Genomic DNA, 20,894 nt, shown 5'->3' with positions numbered 1-20,894 from the left:
CACCTCTCCGTAGTTTGCATAAAGTTTACCAGTCATATCGCAATGCCGGAAGCTGGATGACTTCAAAGTATAGGTTTTCACACTTAATTTGGTCTCATGAATTTAATGGCATATTATATTGAGGCAACATTTGTTGTATTTGTGATATTTTCTTTGAGTATAGATTAATTCTACATATTTTTTAACCTAACTGTGATGACTTATATAGCTCATGTAATACAAACGTGACATTTAATTTGATTCTAGCTATTAACAAGTAAACTAAGGTACAACAAGTCACCTCAATTGTAATAGGGTAGAGGTATAAAGTAGTAATACGTTATATACTCAAATAGAGTCCTATGCAAGTACGTTGTATGCATTTATTTTATTTTATACACCAGACCTGATTTTATTTTGAAAATACTAACCGGATGTTATGTATCGTACTTTGGCTAACTGACGATTGTGTCAGTCATACGGTCGATGGTGCCGCTGGTGAGCAGAAAAACGGACGAAAAGATTTGTAAATTGGCATCACCAAGTGAAGTAACTCTTCAACTAAACGTCAGGAAGAATAACGCTGTGCGAGGTAAGTGAAACCCACGAATTAAAAACTTTGTACCATTTAACTTTTTACTAAGGGGTCTGTGGCTAATTCGCTAACGTTGGAGCTAACCTTAAGGGGCTAACGTCAAAAGTTTTAGCGTTACTTCCCGATGGGAGGCGGCTGATAATGTGGTAATACAAACTTTAAATGATTTCATTTAGTGAAAGCTACTATAGCAAAGAGTGATACCAGGTTTGTCATAAGTTATAGGTTCTCCTAGTTCACCATTAATTGTGTATTACACGGTTCCGCCAACATGGGTATATCAGTGTTTCGAAAGTCCATAGACATACATTAAGCTAGCACCGTTAGGCTGGAGTTCATAATGTCACTGTAATTTACTTAGTTATTAACCTGGTTATTAAATGTAGTTTCCTCAGGGTGTTTTACCCCAGCTGTTTGGTTTTCACAGGGATAGAGCAGTGTTTCATTGCCTGGAGTGATAAAGGGCGGGGCAGGTTTCGCAAGTAAAGATAATCATGTCCTATCATCCTGCATGTATGCCTACAGCATTACATCACTTCCAATTGAGAGATGGTTCAATTCCTGCAGGCTTTCCCCTAATCGGTGCTAAACCCAGGCAGTGTCTGAAAATGCGCAGTGCCAGCCAGCTGCCAAGTCCAGTCCTGTCTCATATACTGCACATTTAACCAGTGGTGGAAGAAGTCTACTCAGATGTGTTTGATACAATACTAAAATGTTAAAGACAAGAACTTTGTTACAGGTAGAAGGCCTCTTTTCAAAATCTTACTTGTTTGCAAATGTTTCAGCATCATAATATACTTAATGTATTTCAGAATCCCATACATATTTTACTTGGTCAATATAAGGATTATTGATGTGTTTTATCACAGCTAATGAAGTGGAGATTATTTGCATAACTTCGTATACGCTATACGTATATAAGCTATTCAATAATTGATTTATATTTTGTGTTAGCTAATAATCTACATCTTACAATATTGGCTTCTTAAATGTAGTGGATTAGAAGTACAAGTACCTCAAATTTGTACTTGAGTAAATGTGCTTTGTTACTATCCATTACTGCATTTAACCAAAGTTGCACAAACAAATGAGTTATTACAATCAGTTATCTATGGGTCTTTGTTTGTTGCTACTGTTGTCAGGGTGAAGCAGTAGTGAAATCTACTTGTTCCTTATATCTGAAGGGGGCCCTGTGAACTGGTTGCTCTGTCACAGATCTGAGCTAAACTTAGAATGGGTATTCCAATATAGGCTGAAGGCGCTGCTCTCCATTTAGAGGGATCTTTATTAGTGTATTCTCCGAGACGCTGAGCAGTTAAAGGGATATAACACATTGTACAGCACAATGTAATCATGTTGTTATTGAAGCCTGTCAGTACAGGTGAAAGCAACTGCTCCCATCCCAGCCAGAGTGGAGAGATACTGCAAATATGTTTAGAATTGATTTAACTTTTAAGTCGTTTTTCAAAGCAAACTAGAATATAATACATTCCTTATTATGCTGGCTTTCTTAGCTTTCTTCTTTCAATGAAGATAAACAGAATGTCTTGAGTTGGACAAAATAAGCAATATATGAAAGTTAAAGTTGACCTTTTGGAAGTTGTAATGGGCTTTTTCGCCTGTTTTTTGACATTTCGAAGCAAATGATATGAATAGATTTATCATTACACTTAACTTTACACTTTTAATGCAAAAATGTCAGACTTTTACTGGTACCCGCTTCCTGAATTCAAGTATTTAATATCATATAATCCAATAACTTTTCACTGTGAAGTGATGAAAGCACCATGGACATTTATTGATATTGATAATACAAAAAGATCCTAGTAACATGTCTTATTCACAGCTCTTCTGCTCATGTACATGCAGTACAGCAGCTCCAGAACCTCTAAAATGTCAGATGTTTGGTTCTTCTGTGATTTCTGTCTTTGTTAGAAAATTGTGTGAACACATACAGTATGGAAGACAGTATAACAGGTCACAGGGTTAGCTAGCAGATGACATTTGTTTGTGGCCCTTTCCTGAAAGGTCTGTCACTTTAAACGGATCACATGACACTCAGTGTGCCGGACAGTGGCTTCCACAGGAAAAAGTGCCCCGCTCGGTGACGTCAGGATCTCCCTTTCCCTGTCATGTTATACTGAATTTCCCTCCATTATGTTCCTCTCTATGGTGCTGGCGTGTCCAGTGGAAAATGCTTGAAAGTGTGGAACAAACGCCATTGTTTTTCCCTTCCCATGGAGCAGAGCGGACTGGTCAGTTCTGTTGAGGCTACAGTTGACCTGCTGCTGATGGACCAACGGTTTAACCGTCTGCCTCTGTCAGTGATTTCTGTTAAGGCTGAGAGTGAGTTATCAAGAGGCTTCTCCACAGAAAGGCCATGTCTCCTGGAGATCAGCAGGCCTGTGCAGCTGTTGAGCTCGTATGAGGAAGGAGGGCAGAGTTGAAAGAAAATCAAGGTCATGACCTGTGTTTGCCGTGGAAACTTTTGACCTTCAAGCTTTTGTGCACCAAGAGAGAAATAAGCAAAGGAATGATTGTATTTTCTTCTCTTATAGCCCAGTCAGGATTTAGCCGCGCCGTGCTGTGAAACAGTAATATTGAAGGGATAGATCAGCTCAGCTCCACTCCCTGCCTGGGAGATATTGTGTTTTATGCAACAAAGGAAGGAAATGGAAACGAGGAAAAATAACTACTGCTTAGATAAGCAATTTTCTTGTGATTAAGACATTAAACCCACTGCACTCGGAGTGTTTTTAAGCTTGCTTGTTATGCAATCACACTCTGGTATTTGTCATAATGATTTAAGTTAGTTAAGTGGCTGTCTTCTTTATTTCTTTAATTCTGAAATAATGGTCAGACACATATTTTCATTATGGATTACGTTGAGTATTTCTTTCTAGAGACATTTTTAGTTCTATGAAATATCAGACATTTAAAAAGAAAACTTTAGAGCTGAAACCATTGAATTATTTATTTGTTAATCAACAAAAGAATAAACAGCTATTCTTATTGGTCAATTAATTAGCTTTTTCTGAATGCAGCCTTTCAATATAAAGATGTGCTGATACTCTATTTTTACGATGGAAAGGGAAATGGACCCTCACATTCAAGAAACTGGAAAAGTTTGTTTGCTTTTAAAAAACCCAATTAATCAATAATTAAATACTTCTAAATTACTGGAAACTAAGTGTCTTTCCTGAAAAAACAAGCTAATGGAAAGCAATGAATTAGTCAGTTCCTCCAGTTCCTTGTTTTTAAAACCTTTGAGATGTAAGTCAGGCCTTCTCATTTACAGACTCTGGAGCAGTTTGGTTTTTCTTGCTTGCGTTGACGATCGCGCAGACAAGGCTGGAACGTCTCAATATTTAGCAGGAAACAACATTTGACACACAGACCCTCAGGATAACTCCACTTATTGTGCACACGTTTCCCCTCTGCAGCGGCCTCTGATTGGTCGACAGAATACATGTAGAGATTGTGTGACATTAAGCTGCTGATGTCCTTGCTGTTGATAAGAGTTTATTCTCAAGTGACCTGCCCTAATCATCACCACAGTTTAAAGAAAACACACATCTTGACTGCACTAGTATTTATGTCTAGTAATAAAATGTTCGCAGCTTCAGGGCAGGTATGCATGTGCCTGTCATTTCGTGCATGAGCTCTTCTCTCCTCTCTGTGAATCCATTTGTTTCCTGCTCCTCCGCCCCAATTTATGACACTGTTTCTGTGTTACAAGCCCCAGAGCACTCCGAGGAACATAAACACGGGGTGGATGAATAGACAGTATGCTGCTAGTTTCTGGAACATGCTCAAGGTCCTATTTTGCACTGCACTTGTTTGCGTATTTCTCAATTATCTCCCCAGGAGTGAGTCCTAACACCCAGAAATGAGGTAGCATTTGTGCACTTCCGGTTCCCTCGCCTCAAAGTCAATGTGTTTTTTTTAAATGGGTGATTCTTGAAATGTGTCTGTGGTTGTTCACCTTCTGTTCTTTGACATAAATACGCCAGTAAATACCCCATACCTAACATAGAATCCTCAGACGCGGAAACTCATCTACTCACTTTCACCTTACAGCCTTGTTGTTGTAATACTTTTTTGCTATTAGATTTATTAATTTAACACGCTAACAGAAAGGCTTTTGTGGAAGGGGTGAACACTCATAATCAAATTACAAGTTTAAAGCTCAGAGGTGATGTTAAAGTTACCTTGGTGAAGTTTGCCAGTAGCAAAAAACAAATGAGTTTAATTTGCAAATATCGTCTTCTGTTAACTTAACTTGTATTTGTCACAATCTGCAATAATCCATAAATCCCGTTGGCAGGGGTTCCAGAGTAATGCTAACACTGTAATTCCACCCCCCACAGTGGTTATAAAGGTCATTGGCATCCTGTGTCTGTTTGCCACAGTAAGATTTCATGTGCTTTTAATAACACACACATTCATCTCTTGCTTTTGCTGTCTCACTGTCTGTCTCCCTCTCCTCCCCCATTAGCTGGGTGCTTGTCACATGCAGCTGTCTCTCTGAATCATCTTTCACAAATGAAAAAAAAAACTACTGATACTTGTTATCCTGACTTTAAAACCCCAAAGTCAGCTTCATCTTTGGACATTTGGACATTTGGATACAAACGGATGTAGTAACAGTGTGGGAACTTGCTTAATATGCCAAAGTTCAGTTTAGGAATGAGGCACGCAGTCGTTCACTTCTATCTAAGGGCAGCAACCAAATTCCAGCTTTCTGAGTGCGTTTATTTTTCAGACTTCAGTGCGTATCATTGTTGTGTTTGATTATGTAATCGCTAAGCTTGTGATCTAAGCCCCTCTTTTCAGGTTTCTGCAACCTTGATGAAGTCATGCATCTGTTGTTTAAAATCGAAATGACAGACCCAGTGCTTGATGGTCATTTCTCCGTCTTACATCTCTACAACTCTCCCTCATTCACACGTGTGTTTTTGGTTCACAAAGTGATGGATTTTCCAGTGTTCCCCTGTAGTGACAGATTAAGTGGACTTTAGACCTGGCCTTAGTCAACAGCGTTATTTGCAGTTGCGGGTCGAGCTGCGTTCAATTGTTTAACTCAGTCCAAATGTCCTACAGAGCCAAGGGTGTGCAGACGCCTGTTCCTGTTTGCTGTTGATTAAATCAGGCCTCGGAAATTACTTTTGTCGTAAAGGAATTCCCAATTCATTGTTGTGGCTTAAGATATTTTGGCTATTGAAGCTTGTTTGTCCTTGAAATGTAATCGTTAATTTTGCTAGTAGACCCAAAAGATTACAAATGTTTGCTAGATCTAAGGACTACAAAACATATGCCTGTTGGGTGATGCATTACAGGACCCTTCTATGGGACAAGAGAACATGTATTTTCATGGTATCAAATGTAACTGATATTTCATTCTGTGTGCACTGAAGAGGAAGACGTGCAGACAGGTCTTCTCTTGTGTAAATCTTTCATGCTGCTGTGATCCTGGTCAGTGGAAATCTCTGCTCAGCAGCGTTTGATGTCAGAAGACTTGTTGCCATGTTTAGACTGGATATTTGTGGCTCGGTCCATGTGTCCCTTGTGTGTCGGAGATTGAGGAATGAAGAATATGGACAGCTGCTCGGGGAAACACAGCAGGGACATAAAGTCAGGCCCAGGCTGGGGACGATGTGATTTTCATGCTGAGAATTAGGCTTGAATGTATCTACACACACACACACTCCTCTTGCAGAATTACATTGCAATGGATCTCTAACAGTCCACATGGAGTGAGGGTTTAAAGCAACAGATAACTGCACTTTTGCCCTGTGTGTTTGTGTAGCCAAAGTCTTTGGGTCCAATGTTGGCATTCTTGCTTGATAATGACTGAAACCAACTACCAAAGTAGCTGCAAATCCCTTTTTTTTTACTCGTGTTTAAGCTCTAAATATGTAATAATAAAAGAAGAATAGTAGAATAGTTATGACTGGTAGCAATAAATATGATGATAATCTCATTTGATTATATCTTATATGGCTTGAATGGCTGCTCTTCAAGAAAGTTGAGCAATAAAATGTTATGAACTAATTAACTGTCAATTTGATTGTCATGTCATTATGCTACAGGGTCAAACATAGTGTGATATTGTAGTGTTTGGCTCATACAGGCTGCTCCACACACACACACACACACACACACACACACACACACACACACACACACACACACACACACACACACACACACACACACACACACACACGTCAAGGCTTTTATTCATGAGGAAGGTCAGTCAAATGAAACATGGGGTTTTCTCTAGAAGTGAAAAACAACATCTGTTTACATGTTTCTAGCTGTGTGTGTGTGTCTGTGTGTGTACTGTACGTGTGTGTGTGTGTGTGTGTGTGTGTGTGTTTTTTGTTTGACTGAACTAATTGTAAAGTACAAACGCAGTTAAAGAGCGGATTGTTCCTCAGCTAGCAGTGACCACAATACTCTCCTCTGTCCATGTCCTGTCCTTTAGGGCACGGGCCACTGACCATTGGCCGATGACCACACACACACACACAGAACGAGCCGTCAATTTCTTGCTGAAAGAGGCCCTGTGTGTTCACGCTCGGCACTAAAATGCATTTTGTTTGATCACAAGTGGACAACTCAAGCTGGGTTTTTTTGTAGATATGATCAATTATTGATGAGTGTGTCTGACTCTTACAGGGACTGAGTAATGGAGAAATGGGCTCTAGGGCTGTAACCAGTTATTGTTTTATCCATTATTTAATTTATCAATCGTTCTTTAAGCAATTAATCAATTATTTAGTTTGGCCATCCCCATTGAATTCAAAAGTTTCCCCTGCAGTCTGTCTCAGCTGTACGGAAACACAACCGGAATATATATGGTTATAAGATAGCAGATCTGAAGGGAGCGAGTCAGCCTGCAGAGAGAGGAGACTCTTCAGGCTGATGGAGAGGAAGAGGATGGAGGGCGATGAATAAAGGGAGACTGTCGAGATTGAAATGATGGCGGTGAGTAGAGAAGAGGGGCAGAGGGGAGAAACAGAGGACAGTCTGTGGTCGCCGTCTGAAGGAAACGGAAGCTGCCCGCTGTGTGCTTCTTGACAGTTTTCTTTTACCCTCTCAGAGTCACACACACACACACACACACACACACACACACACACACACACACACACACACACACACACACACACACACACACACACACACACACACACACACACACACACACATACACACACATACACACAGTTAAGCTGAGAATCCATGAGCTGCAAGGGTCTCAGTCTGTTGTAGGTTAGCGTTGTGGGGTTATGGAAATAGATGAAAACACCTACCTGCTGCCCTGTTTATGAAACCACATCACACGTTCACTCCCCTCACACTTCCATTTCTCTCCGTATCATCCTCTGAACTATTTATTTTCTCTGTCTCAGTATTACTCTCCCTTTTATCAGTGTCTTAGGTATGTTGTTGTGACAGAATGATACATTTTCTCCTTTTAGCTGTCGGTTTTATAGAGAGAAACAGTGTGTGACCGACTGATTAAAAGATAGATGTTTTATTTCCTGTTCAGTGCATATATTTAGTAACTCAGCTGTGTGTAAGTTTGGCTCACTCTGCAATATTTGAAAGCTTATCTGAAAGTCTGTATTATGAATCTATATGCATAGCTTTTAACAATGGGTCTATATGTTGATCAATAGTTTTCCCTTTTTATCTTCTCATTGGGCTGGGGACGATGTGATTTTCATGCTGAGAATTAGGCTTGAATGTATCTACACACACACACTCCTCTTGCAGAATTACATTGCAATGGATCTCTAACAGTCCACATGGAGTGAGGGTTTAAAGCAACAGATAACTGCACTTTTGCCCTGTGTGTTTGTGTAGCCAAAGTCTTTGGGTCCAATGTTGGCATTCTTGCTTGATAATGACTGAAACCAACTACCAAAGTAGCTGCAAATCCCTTTTTTTTTTACTCGTGTTTAAGCTCTAAATATGTAATAATAAATGAAGAATAGTAGAATAGTTATGACTGGTAGCAATAAATATGATGATAATCTCATTTGATTATATCTTATATGGCTTGAATGGCTGCTCTTCAAGAAAGTTGAGCAATAAAATGTTATGAACTAATTAACTGTCAATTTGATTGTCATGTCATTATGCTACAGGGGAATCTGTAGCAATGAATCGGAAAATACAAACATTAAAACACATTTTAAGGTTTAATAAAATGTCCACAACAAGTTCACATTTCTACTCCGTAATATTCTAAATGTAATCTATGAATAGTCATTTAATGTAGTTCAATACTTTTCTTTCTATTGAAAAAGAATGTATTGACTGGTTTTGTGATATTAGCTTTTTTTAAAGCTTTTATACTTAGTGACATTTCTATTTGTATTTTTAGGCATTTATAACTTAATTTTAATCACATTTTTTAATTGACCCTTTATTTTTTATTTTCCCAGGCCCTACACTCTGAGTGTGACTTGGAGCAGCAGCCATGTCGGGCTCCTACGATGACTCCATGATCGATGTCTCCAGTGACAGCTTCTGGGAGGTGAGACGCTATAGCTCTTCAATCCAGGGTCATATTTCTTCCATAGGGATTTTTATGTTGCTGAAAAGTGCAACATTAGTGAATATAACAAGTTATCAACAAAACAACATAAAATGTACCTTTTAATTATTTTATAAATAATGATCTCCACCCAGAGAGCATAATAGGTTAAATGCTAACATGTTCCAGCTCCTTTTTAACCGTGTTTTTGCTTCTTTTTGTTGCTGTTTCTCAGGTTGGTAACTACAAGCGCTCAGTGAAACGGGTAGACGATGGCAGCCGGCTCTGTAATGATCTGATGACCTGTATTCATGAGCGGGCGCGTATTGAAAAGTCCTATGCACAGCAGCTCACAGAATGGGGGAAGCGCTGGCGCCAACTCATAGAAAAAGGTAGGACTATTTCTATTCAACTCGAGCTTTATTTCAAATTGTGTCAAGCTGTTAAATCACAGCGTATCCCATAATCCCTAAAGCATGTCGTTTAGAGACACTGATGGTGAGTAACTCTTCCCTCAGGCCCTCAGTATGGTACGCTGGAGCGGGCGTGGTCTGCCCTGTGCACGGAGGCGGAGAAGGTGAGCGAGCTCCACATGGAGGTGAAGTCAGCGCTGATGGGAGAAGACTACGAGAAGCTGAAGAACTGGCAGAGGGACTCGTACCACAAGCAGATGATCGGAGGCTTCAAAGAGACTAAAGAGGCGGACGACGGCTTCCGCAAGGCTCAGAAACCCTGGGCCAAGAAACTCAAAGAGGTGTGGATGTGAAACGGGATAAGGAACTAGCATAATGTGTATTATGGGGGGAACAGTTTGAATGAAATAGCGTTTATTTAATTACGAGTAACTATCAGAATGCGCTGATATAATTTAACACTAACTGTGACTCTATCAAGAAACCAAAAAAAAGACAATAATATATTTTTAAAAAGATTCAAATCTCTTTATTTGTTTTAACCACCCGGGAAAAATAAACCGTTTTTATTCAGTAAAACTATTTTAAAAGTTTTATTTGACTAAGTAAAGACAAAAAATCCCAGTCTTTTAGTCTGCTCAAACAGGATGACGTTGACAAAATAAGAAAATATCTAAAATAATGAAGTTTAATTAAATACAGACAAACGCTGATCGAGTTACGCACAATTATGTGTCTTGAACTATAAACAGCTATACAGATACCACAAGTGATTTTCCAAGTGACTGATTATAGCCATGACTATGAGTTTAACCCTCCAGTTCACATGACTACATATCCCTGACTCACTATTGTTTCCCTCCATGACTACCTGCTAACTAAACAAGCGGCACATAATTTGCAACCTTCTTCATATTGAATGAGAAAGCTATTACCAAACAGTGTGTGCCAAGGTGGCCGCCGGTAACTGCATCCTGTAGTTCTTTGGAGAAGGGAAGGAAACACAGAGAGCTCGCAGGGAGGCTGGCACTCCGAGTTCAAAATCAGGTCAACGTATTTCATACTACTGCTTTCATTTAAGCAGGCTGTTTACCCGGCAGCACACACATTCCTTTCTGTCTCCACACAGGCATATAACAACGTCCGAGTATTTGTACTTTCAAAAGCCATTTTGCAACCTCCAGACTCCTTGCCCCCATTTCCTGTGTGTTTGATGTCACTGCAGGGTGGTGACATCCTGGCCTCGTCATTGAGCAGCGACAAAACAATGCAGTTTTGTAGCCCGAGTGTTTTATTGATTTAAAAGACAGACGGGGACAGCGGGTAGGGGCAGAGAGGAAATGAGGCTAATTAATTGGTCCAGCGAATTATACGCTGACATGGGTGACGTGTGCATTACGTCAATAATAGACCTACATGAATACAGTGCGAGTCCAGGGCTCTTGTGGGTTTTGGTTTATTGACATACAACTTCCTGTAATATTAAATTAGAGCGACTGATGTCTATACTAATGTCCTTGTGTATTTTCACATGGCCCTCAGCCAGAGTTACACCCAAGGGCTCTCTTCAAATAACACCACAATATCTGAATTTGCTTCCTCAATTGTTATCTGTTGGAATTTAAATATAATCAAAGTGATAAAGGAGTAGTTCCTGTCATAAATGCACTCATCAAACTTGCATCAGTGTTTCACTTTTGAGTCTGTTTCTCTTTATGAAGTTCAATTTATCAATCATGTTTCTGAGGAAATGAGTTGTAATGGTTCCTTTAATGACAAATGACACACATTTAGTCAAGTCTTTTCGAGAGAAAATCAAATTAGACTACCTACAAGACAAAATGGCAATTAGCAGCAAGATTCACGCCAATTTCCAACACCTTAACCCAAACGAGTAGCTGTCACAGACATGTTAAACCTCAGTCAGACAGCCAATGTTTTACGCTTCTACAGTTATTGGTTCCAAGTAACTCAAAAAGACTGGCACTATTAACTGCACTTCTGTTTTATCGTTCCCTCTGCAGATGGAAACAATGAAGAAGTCATACCACTCTGCCTGTAAAGAAGAGAAGCTGGCAGCCAGCAGGGAGACAAACAGCAAACTGGAGAGTAACAACAACCCCGAAGCCCAAAAGAAGCTCCAGGAAAAGGTGGAGAAGTGTCAGCAGGACGTGCAGAAGGTAGGGCCTCCTTTGGAAAGACATGGACATTGTTTTTATTCTAGAAAAGCTTCCAAAGATATTATTTTTCCCTTTGCTATCTCAATTTCCTTCCATTTAGCTTTAGTCAGGTGTGTACCAAGAAAGTCTGTAGTTAGCCTGCCTTAAATTATTCTACAGAAACGGAAGAACTAAACCTTCTTTTCTTTTGGTAGCTGTAACGTTCTTTTTTCGTTTCATTTCATGACCATTTCAAGGTAGATGACAGTTGAAACCTGTATATTTTGGACTTCTAACTATAACTGATCATAGAAAAATCGTCTAAAAAAATGACAAAAATGTGATAGAGGTCTAGAAGTATCCATGTTTTTTATATGTTTTATGTCCCTTCATTCCTCTTGTCTCCCAGACTAAAGAACGCTATGAGAAATCCCTGGAAGAACTGGACAAGCTGACCCCTCAGTACATGGAGAACATGGAGCAGGTGTTCGAGCAGTGGCAGCAGTTTGAAGACAAGCGGATTTGCTTCTTCGGGGAGCTGCTGCTGGAGGTTAAACAGCACCTGGATCTCTCAACCAATCACAGGTCAGAGCTCACATGTGACAGCCTCATTGGGCAGACAGGGAAGTGAGAGATGCTTGAGATTGTGCTTTCACCTATAAATAATGTACAATACTGTCTCTCCACAGATTCCAGACACTTTACCAAACGCTGGAAGACACGGTTACTGCTACTGATGCTGAAGAGGACCTGAAGTGGTTCCGGTCCAATCACGGCCCCGGCATGCCAATGAACTGGCCCCAGTTTGAGGTACTACAGCTCTGCCTCAAACTAATACTAAAGTAGATGAAAAGAGAAGGAAGGTGTAATGTTATATGAGATTAATGGTGAAGAAACATCAATAATGCTTTTCCATTTGTTCCCAAATGTGTTAAACACACTTAATCACATTAGACTTTTTAAAATGTTGGACCTGAAGACAAAGAAATAATCCTTATACCTTGTTTAGGGAGGTTATAATGAATTATTACAGTCTTTGTATAGCTGGAAATATTAGCATCTTGTCTTAAAACAGTAACGAGGGCTCTCCCATGCCTAACTGCAAAATGGACAAAGAATGTATGAAAAAGCGTCAAAGGAAGCATGGCAATATCTGTGTAACAATGTAGCATGTAGCCCAAGCTGGAGTCAATGTGCTGTGTCAGTTTTCTCATTGATGTATACTGTTGGGCAGCAGGGGTTGGAAGTAAATCTCCACTGAGCTGTCAGAGTAGCAATGAGGAATGACGTTTATGTCATCTTCCCCACAGCAGCTGAAATGTAGAATTCAAGAGGCTGCAAAGGAAAGCTTTGTGCGCTTTCACTGCTACAATTGACAGCTCTTTAAGTGCTCCTGCAGGCATAGCTGTTATAATGGGCCGACTTAATCCTCTTCCAGGGAAGCTTGGTTTGTGGAAGGCTTTTTAAGAAAGAAAGATTTAGACATAACCTGCATATATTCAGTATATATTCAAAAAAATGTTTGTATCTTGATTTTTCTACAAGATACTGGGTCAGGCCATTTGTTAGAGAAGCGTATACTTTCCCGGTGTAAGTGTACTAACTAACATTTCAGAGTGCTACATATGAAACCCCACAGATTAAGGATCAGGCGATGTTGTCCTCATTAACCCGTTTCCACACCTGCTTCCCTTTCCCCGTGTCTGGCAGACTTTGGATTGGTCCCATCCTCGCTCCTTTAAGAGAAGGTCCATTGTAGTGAGTTCTGCATGGGAGGGCTGCTCTTTTTCACTGCAGCCATGGGGGGGGGTCCTTTTCTTCCAATAACACCCTCACTCCTTACTGCTTCTTTTTCTGAGTGTTTGACGTGGTTGTGTGAGTGTATCTTATTCAATTTTCAAATAATATTATTCATTTATTTCAAAGGTGCAGGCACCACAGCTCTGTCCTCGCCGAATATATCTTGATATTCCACATTTCCTCAAACTACAGGATCTTTCAAACCTTTTTCTTGGATAGGACAATTTCTAGAATTACTCAAAACCCGATTAAACACAGCTGAGACTGTCTCTAACCTTTGAACTCTGACCTGTTTGTGACCAGTCTACTCATGACTCTGTCCATGTGAACCCTGCAGTATGTCCCATGATGCCACCATGACTCGGCAATGTCTCTGAGGTCATGAACCAGACAGGAAGACGTCTGATCTTAAACCTTTTGAGAGGACTGGTAAATCAGAGGGTTAGACAAGGACTGTGCACATCTCAAAGGTCACACTTTCACATGTGAGATGATTTTTGACATTTACTTAAAACAGAACAGTATGCTGCTATGTTTTCATAGATACTGCTCATTTCTTCTGGAAGTAAATGTCTAGGGGTAAAAACTAACGTATATACCAAAAAAATCTCTTTCGATCACTCTTCCTGGTGAAGGGGAGACTCCTTGGTGCTGTGTTTTCTTTTTGCAGGTAATGGATACAGTTCTCTTATCAGGCATACACTGCACTGTAAAAACACTTGTGCATGTACAGTTTTAAAAATCCAGAGTCAGTGTCTCGGCCTGAGAAATATTTCACACCGTTTTGGTTGAAGTGCGCGTGTCTGGTGCTGTGACTCCCACTCCTAGCTGCGAAGGCATGTTTTGAAGATCATTTGTAGTAGTGGATGCTTGACGCTAGTGTGCGTGTGTGTGTCTCCCAGGACTGGTCCATAGATCTAAACCGAACCCTCAGCAAAAGGGAAAAGAAGAAGCCATCAGAGGGCGTCACACTGACCGGCATCAGTCAAACTGGGTCAGACCAGCCCGTTCCGCCTGCTAAATCCAGCAGCAGGTAAATATCTCATCACTCACTGACTCACTCTTTCTCTCTCACACACACACACACTTACGTACTCTTTCCTTCTCAATCAAACTCCCCGCATCAGAGATAATGCCGTAAACCACACGTGGCGTCTTACTCTTTAGGAATGCTTCCAAAGCGTTACATAAGGGGAGCTCCGGGAGTGACGTCTAGTTCCCATGGCAACAGTAAACATTTTGTCACAGTTTGTTGGGAAAGAATCCCTCCCCTGCGGGACTGGAGCCGGCTGGTGAATAGTTGAAAGCCAGCCAAAAAGTAATGTGGAAATATATCCCTCACACACACTCAGACTTTCGTAGCATGGATCCTGGTACTTGGAAGTTCAAAGACGTTTTTATGACAGAAAAATAACAAATAATTTACAGACTTGATTGAGTTTCAAGCAACAAAAGCTCTATTGATGTATCATGGAATTCATGCCGCTTCATGTTTGATTGGCAGTCTTTAAAAGCCTGATGTAATGTTTGAAAGCCAGATAATGTAAGAGTCTAGGTGTCCCTGCAGAGATTCATGTGTTTGTTGTTGTGGCAACAGCACCGAGGACATAACAGTGGTTCATGGAAAAAACAACAAACATCTGATTAAGATAAAAAAAACTTCTCATGCACCTTTACGTTTAGATTTGACATTTGATTACCCTGTCATGAGTTCTGGCAGCACTGTCCTTTTATATACAGACCTCAGTATGAGCATCTGCAGGAATCAGGAGAGCAGTGTCTAGAGGAGTCAACAAAGGGAATGTCAGGCACGGGAAGCATTTGACCTCTGAACGTGGGAATGTTGTCGAGCCTCTCCCCCCATGAAGCACTTACAGATCATTGTTTTCCTGTAATTTCCTACCTCTTTGGGTGGGACTTGTTTATGTAACCGGGGTCTGGTCGGTGACTTATCTTAGTATTTTATTTACACGATTTTAACACCCCCACAATATGACAGTGATACAGCTTCTTTGAATACATTGGTTCCAGCCAGCTTTTTGTTGACAGAAACCATCCCATGTTACATTGTGCCAGCAGAGCGGTGTTTGTGTAATAACTCCACAGGCTCAGAGAGCATGGCATGACTATGCAAACAAAGGCGTTCACTTTTCTCAAGGGCCAACTGATAGCTACTGCTGCTTCACACTCCAATAATTCAGTAAACAGGGAGGAGAAAGGCAGTGTTTCCTCTCATACAGGTGGAGGATTTGTTCTTCAATGCGGAGAGTGACAGTAGTAGGAAGTAAACAACTGGCCATGTGACTTTCTCAGAAAGATTTTGCACCTACACTAAGCTAGAGATAACAATCAAGTGGTTTATGTTTCACTCAGAAAGTGTCTTGCTTATGTTTTTAGAGCTTTGTGTTAATTATGATGAACACTGTGTGGGTTTTTACTACTCAAGTCTAAACAGGGCATATTTGTTTAGTCTAAAATACAGCTCCTTGTTGATGATTATTAGATAGAAATACAACAATTACTGGGTCATCCATCTCAAGATGCAAAGTTATATTTAAGATCAGAACTTTGTCTCACTGATTTGGGTCCCTCAGATTACTTTAACAACTCTAACGTTAGAATTTAATAGATCCCAGAGTTTGAAGATGAACCTGTTGCAGCAGCTTAAAGACGAGATGAAACTGAAGAAAGGGATTGATCCATAAACAAGAATACAAATGTAGTCACAACGCTGTGTACACACTAGAGAAAATCTAAAGATGAATGGCATGACGGCTCCCCTAAAGTAAAGCAAAAACATCCTGAATGTTGCAGTACAGTGGATTGGCATGTCCTGAACTACAATCTAAAGAATTCACGAAAGGGGTTCTCGTCACGCCAATATGTGTTCATTTTTTTATTATTGAATTGTGGTTTTAATTGGTCACTCATCAGTGTTGCCAGCAGTTGCATGTTAGCCAACATCTCCGCCAATGACTAGGTCGGCTAGAGCTGTCAGACCGTCGCGCACGTATGTGTTCATCGTCTGTGTCATCAGTCAAGGTCTGACGTTTCTAAATCCCAAATTACAAGTCTCAAATCTAAAACTGTAAATTGTTTTTGGCCAAAAAGATACCATAGTGCTCGCAGAGCAGCTGAAAGTGATGCTTATTTCTGCAGGGAGTAACTTCCTTAGCTGAGGATGCTAACATTTTAGCCTACATTTTAGCATGTCCACAGGTCCTGTGTGTCTTCATGTGTGTGTATGTGTTTGCATGTCAGAATTAGATCTCTAAATGTGTCCCATGTTGTCAGACTGACTGTGCCCACTAGCACAGCACCAGTGGGTTCAAACCCCTTTGATGAAGATGACGAAGAGGAGGAGGAGGAGGAGGATGAGGAGGAGGAGATGGCCGTGGAGCAGCAGCAGACCATAGTCAACAACAACAGTGTGAAAAAAGAGGAAATAAAAATGTTGGTGAACAGAAGAAAAAAAAACAACCTCCGCCCACCCACTACCTCCCCGCCTTTTTCTTACTACTTTATGTCATGGAGCGCCGTTAGTGTTGCCGCGTGTCTTTCAAAACATTTCTTTATCTCGGTTACTTTGATCCCTTCTTTCTTTACATCCCTCTCTCCTCCCTCAGGTGGCCAGTTGTTGTGCTGCTCTGCATGGTCGCTGGCATTTGCACACAACGCCAATGTGTGTTCTGTCTTTCTCTCCTAACAGCGCCATGTCTTGCAGAACATTACGTGGCGTGCGCAGGGGGGCGCATGTCTCAGCTGTGGGAAATGTCTTACAGTCAGATCTGAATATAGACAAGCATGTCTTTTTATAGCCTTTTTCTCACAATTTAAAGAAAGAATAAGAATTGAAAGTGAATGAAACAACAATTTGGTTTCAAAAAAGTGAATTCAAAGTTAGAGCAGACCTTCATACTGCATTTGTGTTGCAGTGATTCAACAAAAAAGCAGGTGAACCAGGTTATATTTGTATTAAAGACGCTGATCCGGTCTGACTGTAAATCCTCTATGTGTGTGCTGGTGTGTGTTTATTGTTTTACAACTCTTTCTGTCAGAGCAAAGTTCTCTCTTGTGTTCAGGTGGCTCCCTCTGTTGGCCGCTCAGGTTCAAATCTAATCAACCCTTCACAACTATGATTTGTCTCGCTTGGTCTTATATTGCTGCATTTGTCATGTTGTTTTGTTGCCTTCTCTCATCGTGTGCACTCTCACTCGAAGCTTTTGATCTCCGAGTGGCATCTAAAAAAACGTTTGAATCATTTACGTTGCAACCAATCGCTTGCTTTGTAGCATTGATGTCACAAGTAAGCATGTTTTCACTTTTAAAGGAGGATATTTTCAGGATGAATCTGAAAGCTGTTGCCTGATTTTGAAATGCACCCTGAGCTTTGTGTGTTAAACTTTGTGTTATTTTTCTTCCTTTTTCTTCTTTTGTTACTGCTTATGCCTGGCATGTTGGTTTTTCCCGTTGATGGCCCTGAGATAAAGGAAAATGACATCTTCTAAGTGTCTCTTTTCCCTGTGCATCCAGTGCGAGCAGTATGGAGAAGACTCAGGACTGGTCAGATGAAGACACAGGTGGAAACCCTTTCTCTGCCAACGGTGACGGCAATCCCTTCGAAGACGAGCCGGCTTCTCCGGTCGTCTCTGTGCCAGTTAAAGCTCTCTACGACTATGAAGGACAGGAGCAGGATGAGCTGACCTTCAAAGCAGGTACAGTGTGAGGTGGAGACTGCATAAACAGCAACACCTTCTACAATTCTGTTACCCACGGAAACAAGTGTAAGAAAAATGTGGCTGGAAAAAAAGTTGTGGCTGGTTAATTTTGATGCATTAATTTCAATGATTTCAAATAGTCCGAAGTTTAACACTGCCTCATGTTCAGAAAAGTAAAAATATTCTGGCAAAAGCTTTTCTCCAAACGTTTTTTACAGCTGGAAGAAAATAAGGAACTTAGAACCTGGAAAGTCAAACATATTAGTGAGACCAGTTTATTTCAGACTTGAAAAAAATTGAATTTTCCTCTCAGGGCTTCCATAGTTTCCGTCGTTTGTGTAATATAAATATTCTTTCCTGCTTCCTCCAGGGGACGAGTTCATCAAAATCGGCGAGGAAGATGATCAGGGTTGGTGCAAAGGTCGGCTCAAGGACGGAAAAACAGGCCTCTATCCTGCTAACTATGTGGAAGACATCCAGCAATGATTTATGACAAATCAATAAATGTGAATAAAAAGTAAGTGGTGTGTTACGAGATGACAGTGCGGCTGGAAACGAGGAGGTCCTGCCTTTATTTTTAACCCTTTTCCCCCTGTTGGCGAAGACTGGACCCGTGTTGGAGAAGAACGGAGGAGGAGAAGTTGCAGATTATGAAAGGACCACTTGGAAAGTTGTTGCCACAGATTGACAGTCAAAAGATGGAAATTTACCACAAGTTTCCAGATGATTCCAAGCTAAGAAGATCGCAGAGAAGAAAATGCTGTGTAAATTATGTTACATTACTTAGAATCCCATTTATGCTGTTACAAAAACAATAGCCTTTCAAGTATATATTAGATAAGATTAAATGTATGTGGATTTATATTTTGTGTAAACGAAACACTGGGAGGACACATCGTCTTGCAATGTTACATGCTGCCTTAATATGGAAGCCACTATGGAAGATTACCCTTTTTATTACCATGAAGATCTATTTAGGTTTAAAACTATTTCTGCCTTTTAGAATCCAGTCCTTTAATGTTAAGTTAGATTTTTTCTTTTTGGACAAAAAAGGCCCCTATGTTGAGATCATTATGTGAGATTTCACCTGATTTTAAACGAGGGCTTACATTGTTCTGCCATTCCTTTCAGGGTTGTCTTTCCACTCAGTTCATCAACTGTTCTGGTTATTTTATAAGGAATGATAAACATCAGTGGAGCGTTATCCTGATAGTCTTTATTTAGTTCACAGTGGGTCGGTTCCTCTAGTCACTGCAATTGAATGTATATTCACTGATTGTATTTCCTCACTTTTTTTGATTACTTGTTTTCCCCAGCACTGACCCCCCCTGAACAAACTGTCCTCAAACTTTTCACACATGTCTCTGTCTACTTTCTGTGGATTGTGGACGTTTAATTCTATATGGGTTATTTTACGCAACACTGAAGGTTTTTCACAAACGTGTATCTCTCCTGAATCTCCATGTTTTCATTGTCTCTCTTCTAAAATGTCAAGACATGGGAGAATATTTTAGTGTTTTTTTGAAAATACATTGCAATTTATAAAGCAATAAAACCAGGCCAGTGTGGCATTGCATACCTGCATGTAAATAGCCTGGGTGAAAGAAATTAGAACAAATTAAGCAGCAATATCAGATGATTTGTAGTTTGAAATAGATGATTGTTAATTTATGATGCCACAAGTGCTTTTGTTATACTCTTGTTAGAATGCTGTGACTGAGAATCAGCTTGTATAGTAATTGAATGTTTGATGGCGAACATCCCTTGGATCTGTTATTTTGATATATTTGTAAATATAATTTACCCATAACAGATGGCCATACTCATTGAGTTAATCAACACATATGTGAATACTTGTTAATTTTTCCTTTGGATCTATGATATGAATGGACCTGATTTCTGTAGACTTACATCACTGCAAAAATGAACTGCCTGCTTTTCTTTAGTGCAAGCTCCAAATAAATGAAATGCCCAGTGCATCCATGAAATCATTAAACAAAAAGCTATTTGATGTCTTTACCTGCTATGAGAGGAACATTAATTTGGTTGTCTTTAATAATAGTGAGAGGAGACGTTTTGCCATGTTTTCAGGGCATGCTGTCGTCAAAACGCAGCAACAGCTGTACTTGCACAGTAAGGTTTGTAAATGTTGTCCCACAACATAATAAATGAACTTATTGAAAAAACTGTTTTGTCTTTAGTAGTGATATTTTTTGTTTTTAAATTACACTATTAATATCAAAATATGCACTATATTTAAAAAAAGATCTGTATCTGTTTGTCTGTGTAACGATTCCTAAAAAGTTTTCATTATGAATTCCCAGCGTCTATAGTTTAGGTGCACAGCTCTCTGTTGCAAACGTGTAAAGTAAATGTCAAGTCAGGCAGTTGTTTTACATTATATGTATGTGTGCCATAGTAGATGCTAAAGTGTAACCAGATCCAATGTGCTTCTTCAATTTCACAAATATTGTGACATGGTTGTAGTCATTAACATGCGGATAAATCAGCATTCAATCCCGGTGAGGGTCTTCTGATTTACCATTTAGTGTGAAACATCTTTGGGGTAATGAATTACATTTTCTTGAGCTTTGTTTTGCAAACAAACATATTTGAAAAAAGCTGCATTAACATTAAAAAGACTTAAGTAAAGGCTCTAAATACTTCCTCAACAAC

At 40.0% G+C, this 20,894-nt stretch overlaps 1 protein-coding gene across 3 annotated transcripts; it reads left to right on the top strand.

Moving 5' to 3' along the window:
* Nucleotides 1-438: 438 nt before the first annotated feature.
* On the top strand, nt 439-20,407 carry pacsin2 (protein kinase C and casein kinase substrate in neurons 2). 3 transcript variants are annotated; one of them, XM_063905357.1, is made up of 12 exons: nt 439-571; nt 9,037-9,128; nt 9,364-9,520; nt 9,647-9,882; nt 11,566-11,721; nt 12,110-12,285; nt 12,390-12,510; nt 14,403-14,533; nt 16,795-16,953; nt 18,034-18,215; nt 18,589-18,735; nt 18,823-20,407. In XM_063905357.1, the coding sequence occupies exons 2-11, from the start codon at nt 9,072-9,074 to the stop codon at nt 18,702-18,704; spliced, it is 1,491 nt and encodes a 496-aa protein (XP_063761427.1). In that variant the 5' UTR covers nt 439-571; nt 9,037-9,071; the 3' UTR covers nt 18,705-18,735; nt 18,823-20,407. The 3 variants fall into 3 exon arrangements, with proteins under 3 accessions (XP_063761427.1, XP_063761426.1, XP_063761428.1); XM_063905356.1 differs by having other exon boundaries at nt 18,589-20,407; XM_063905358.1 differs by lacking the exon at nt 16,795-16,953 and having other exon boundaries at nt 18,589-20,407.
* The last annotated feature ends 487 nt before the right edge of the window (nt 20,408-20,894 follow it).

The sequence above is a fragment of the Eleginops maclovinus genome, chromosome 17 (genome assembly GCF_036324505.1).
Source record: "Eleginops maclovinus isolate JMC-PN-2008 ecotype Puerto Natales chromosome 17, JC_Emac_rtc_rv5, whole genome shotgun sequence".
NCBI lineage: Eukaryota > Metazoa > Chordata > Actinopteri > Perciformes > Eleginopidae > Eleginops > Eleginops maclovinus.
Note: the sequence above shows the minus strand (reverse complement) of the source record. Positions and strands in the feature narration are given on the sequence as shown.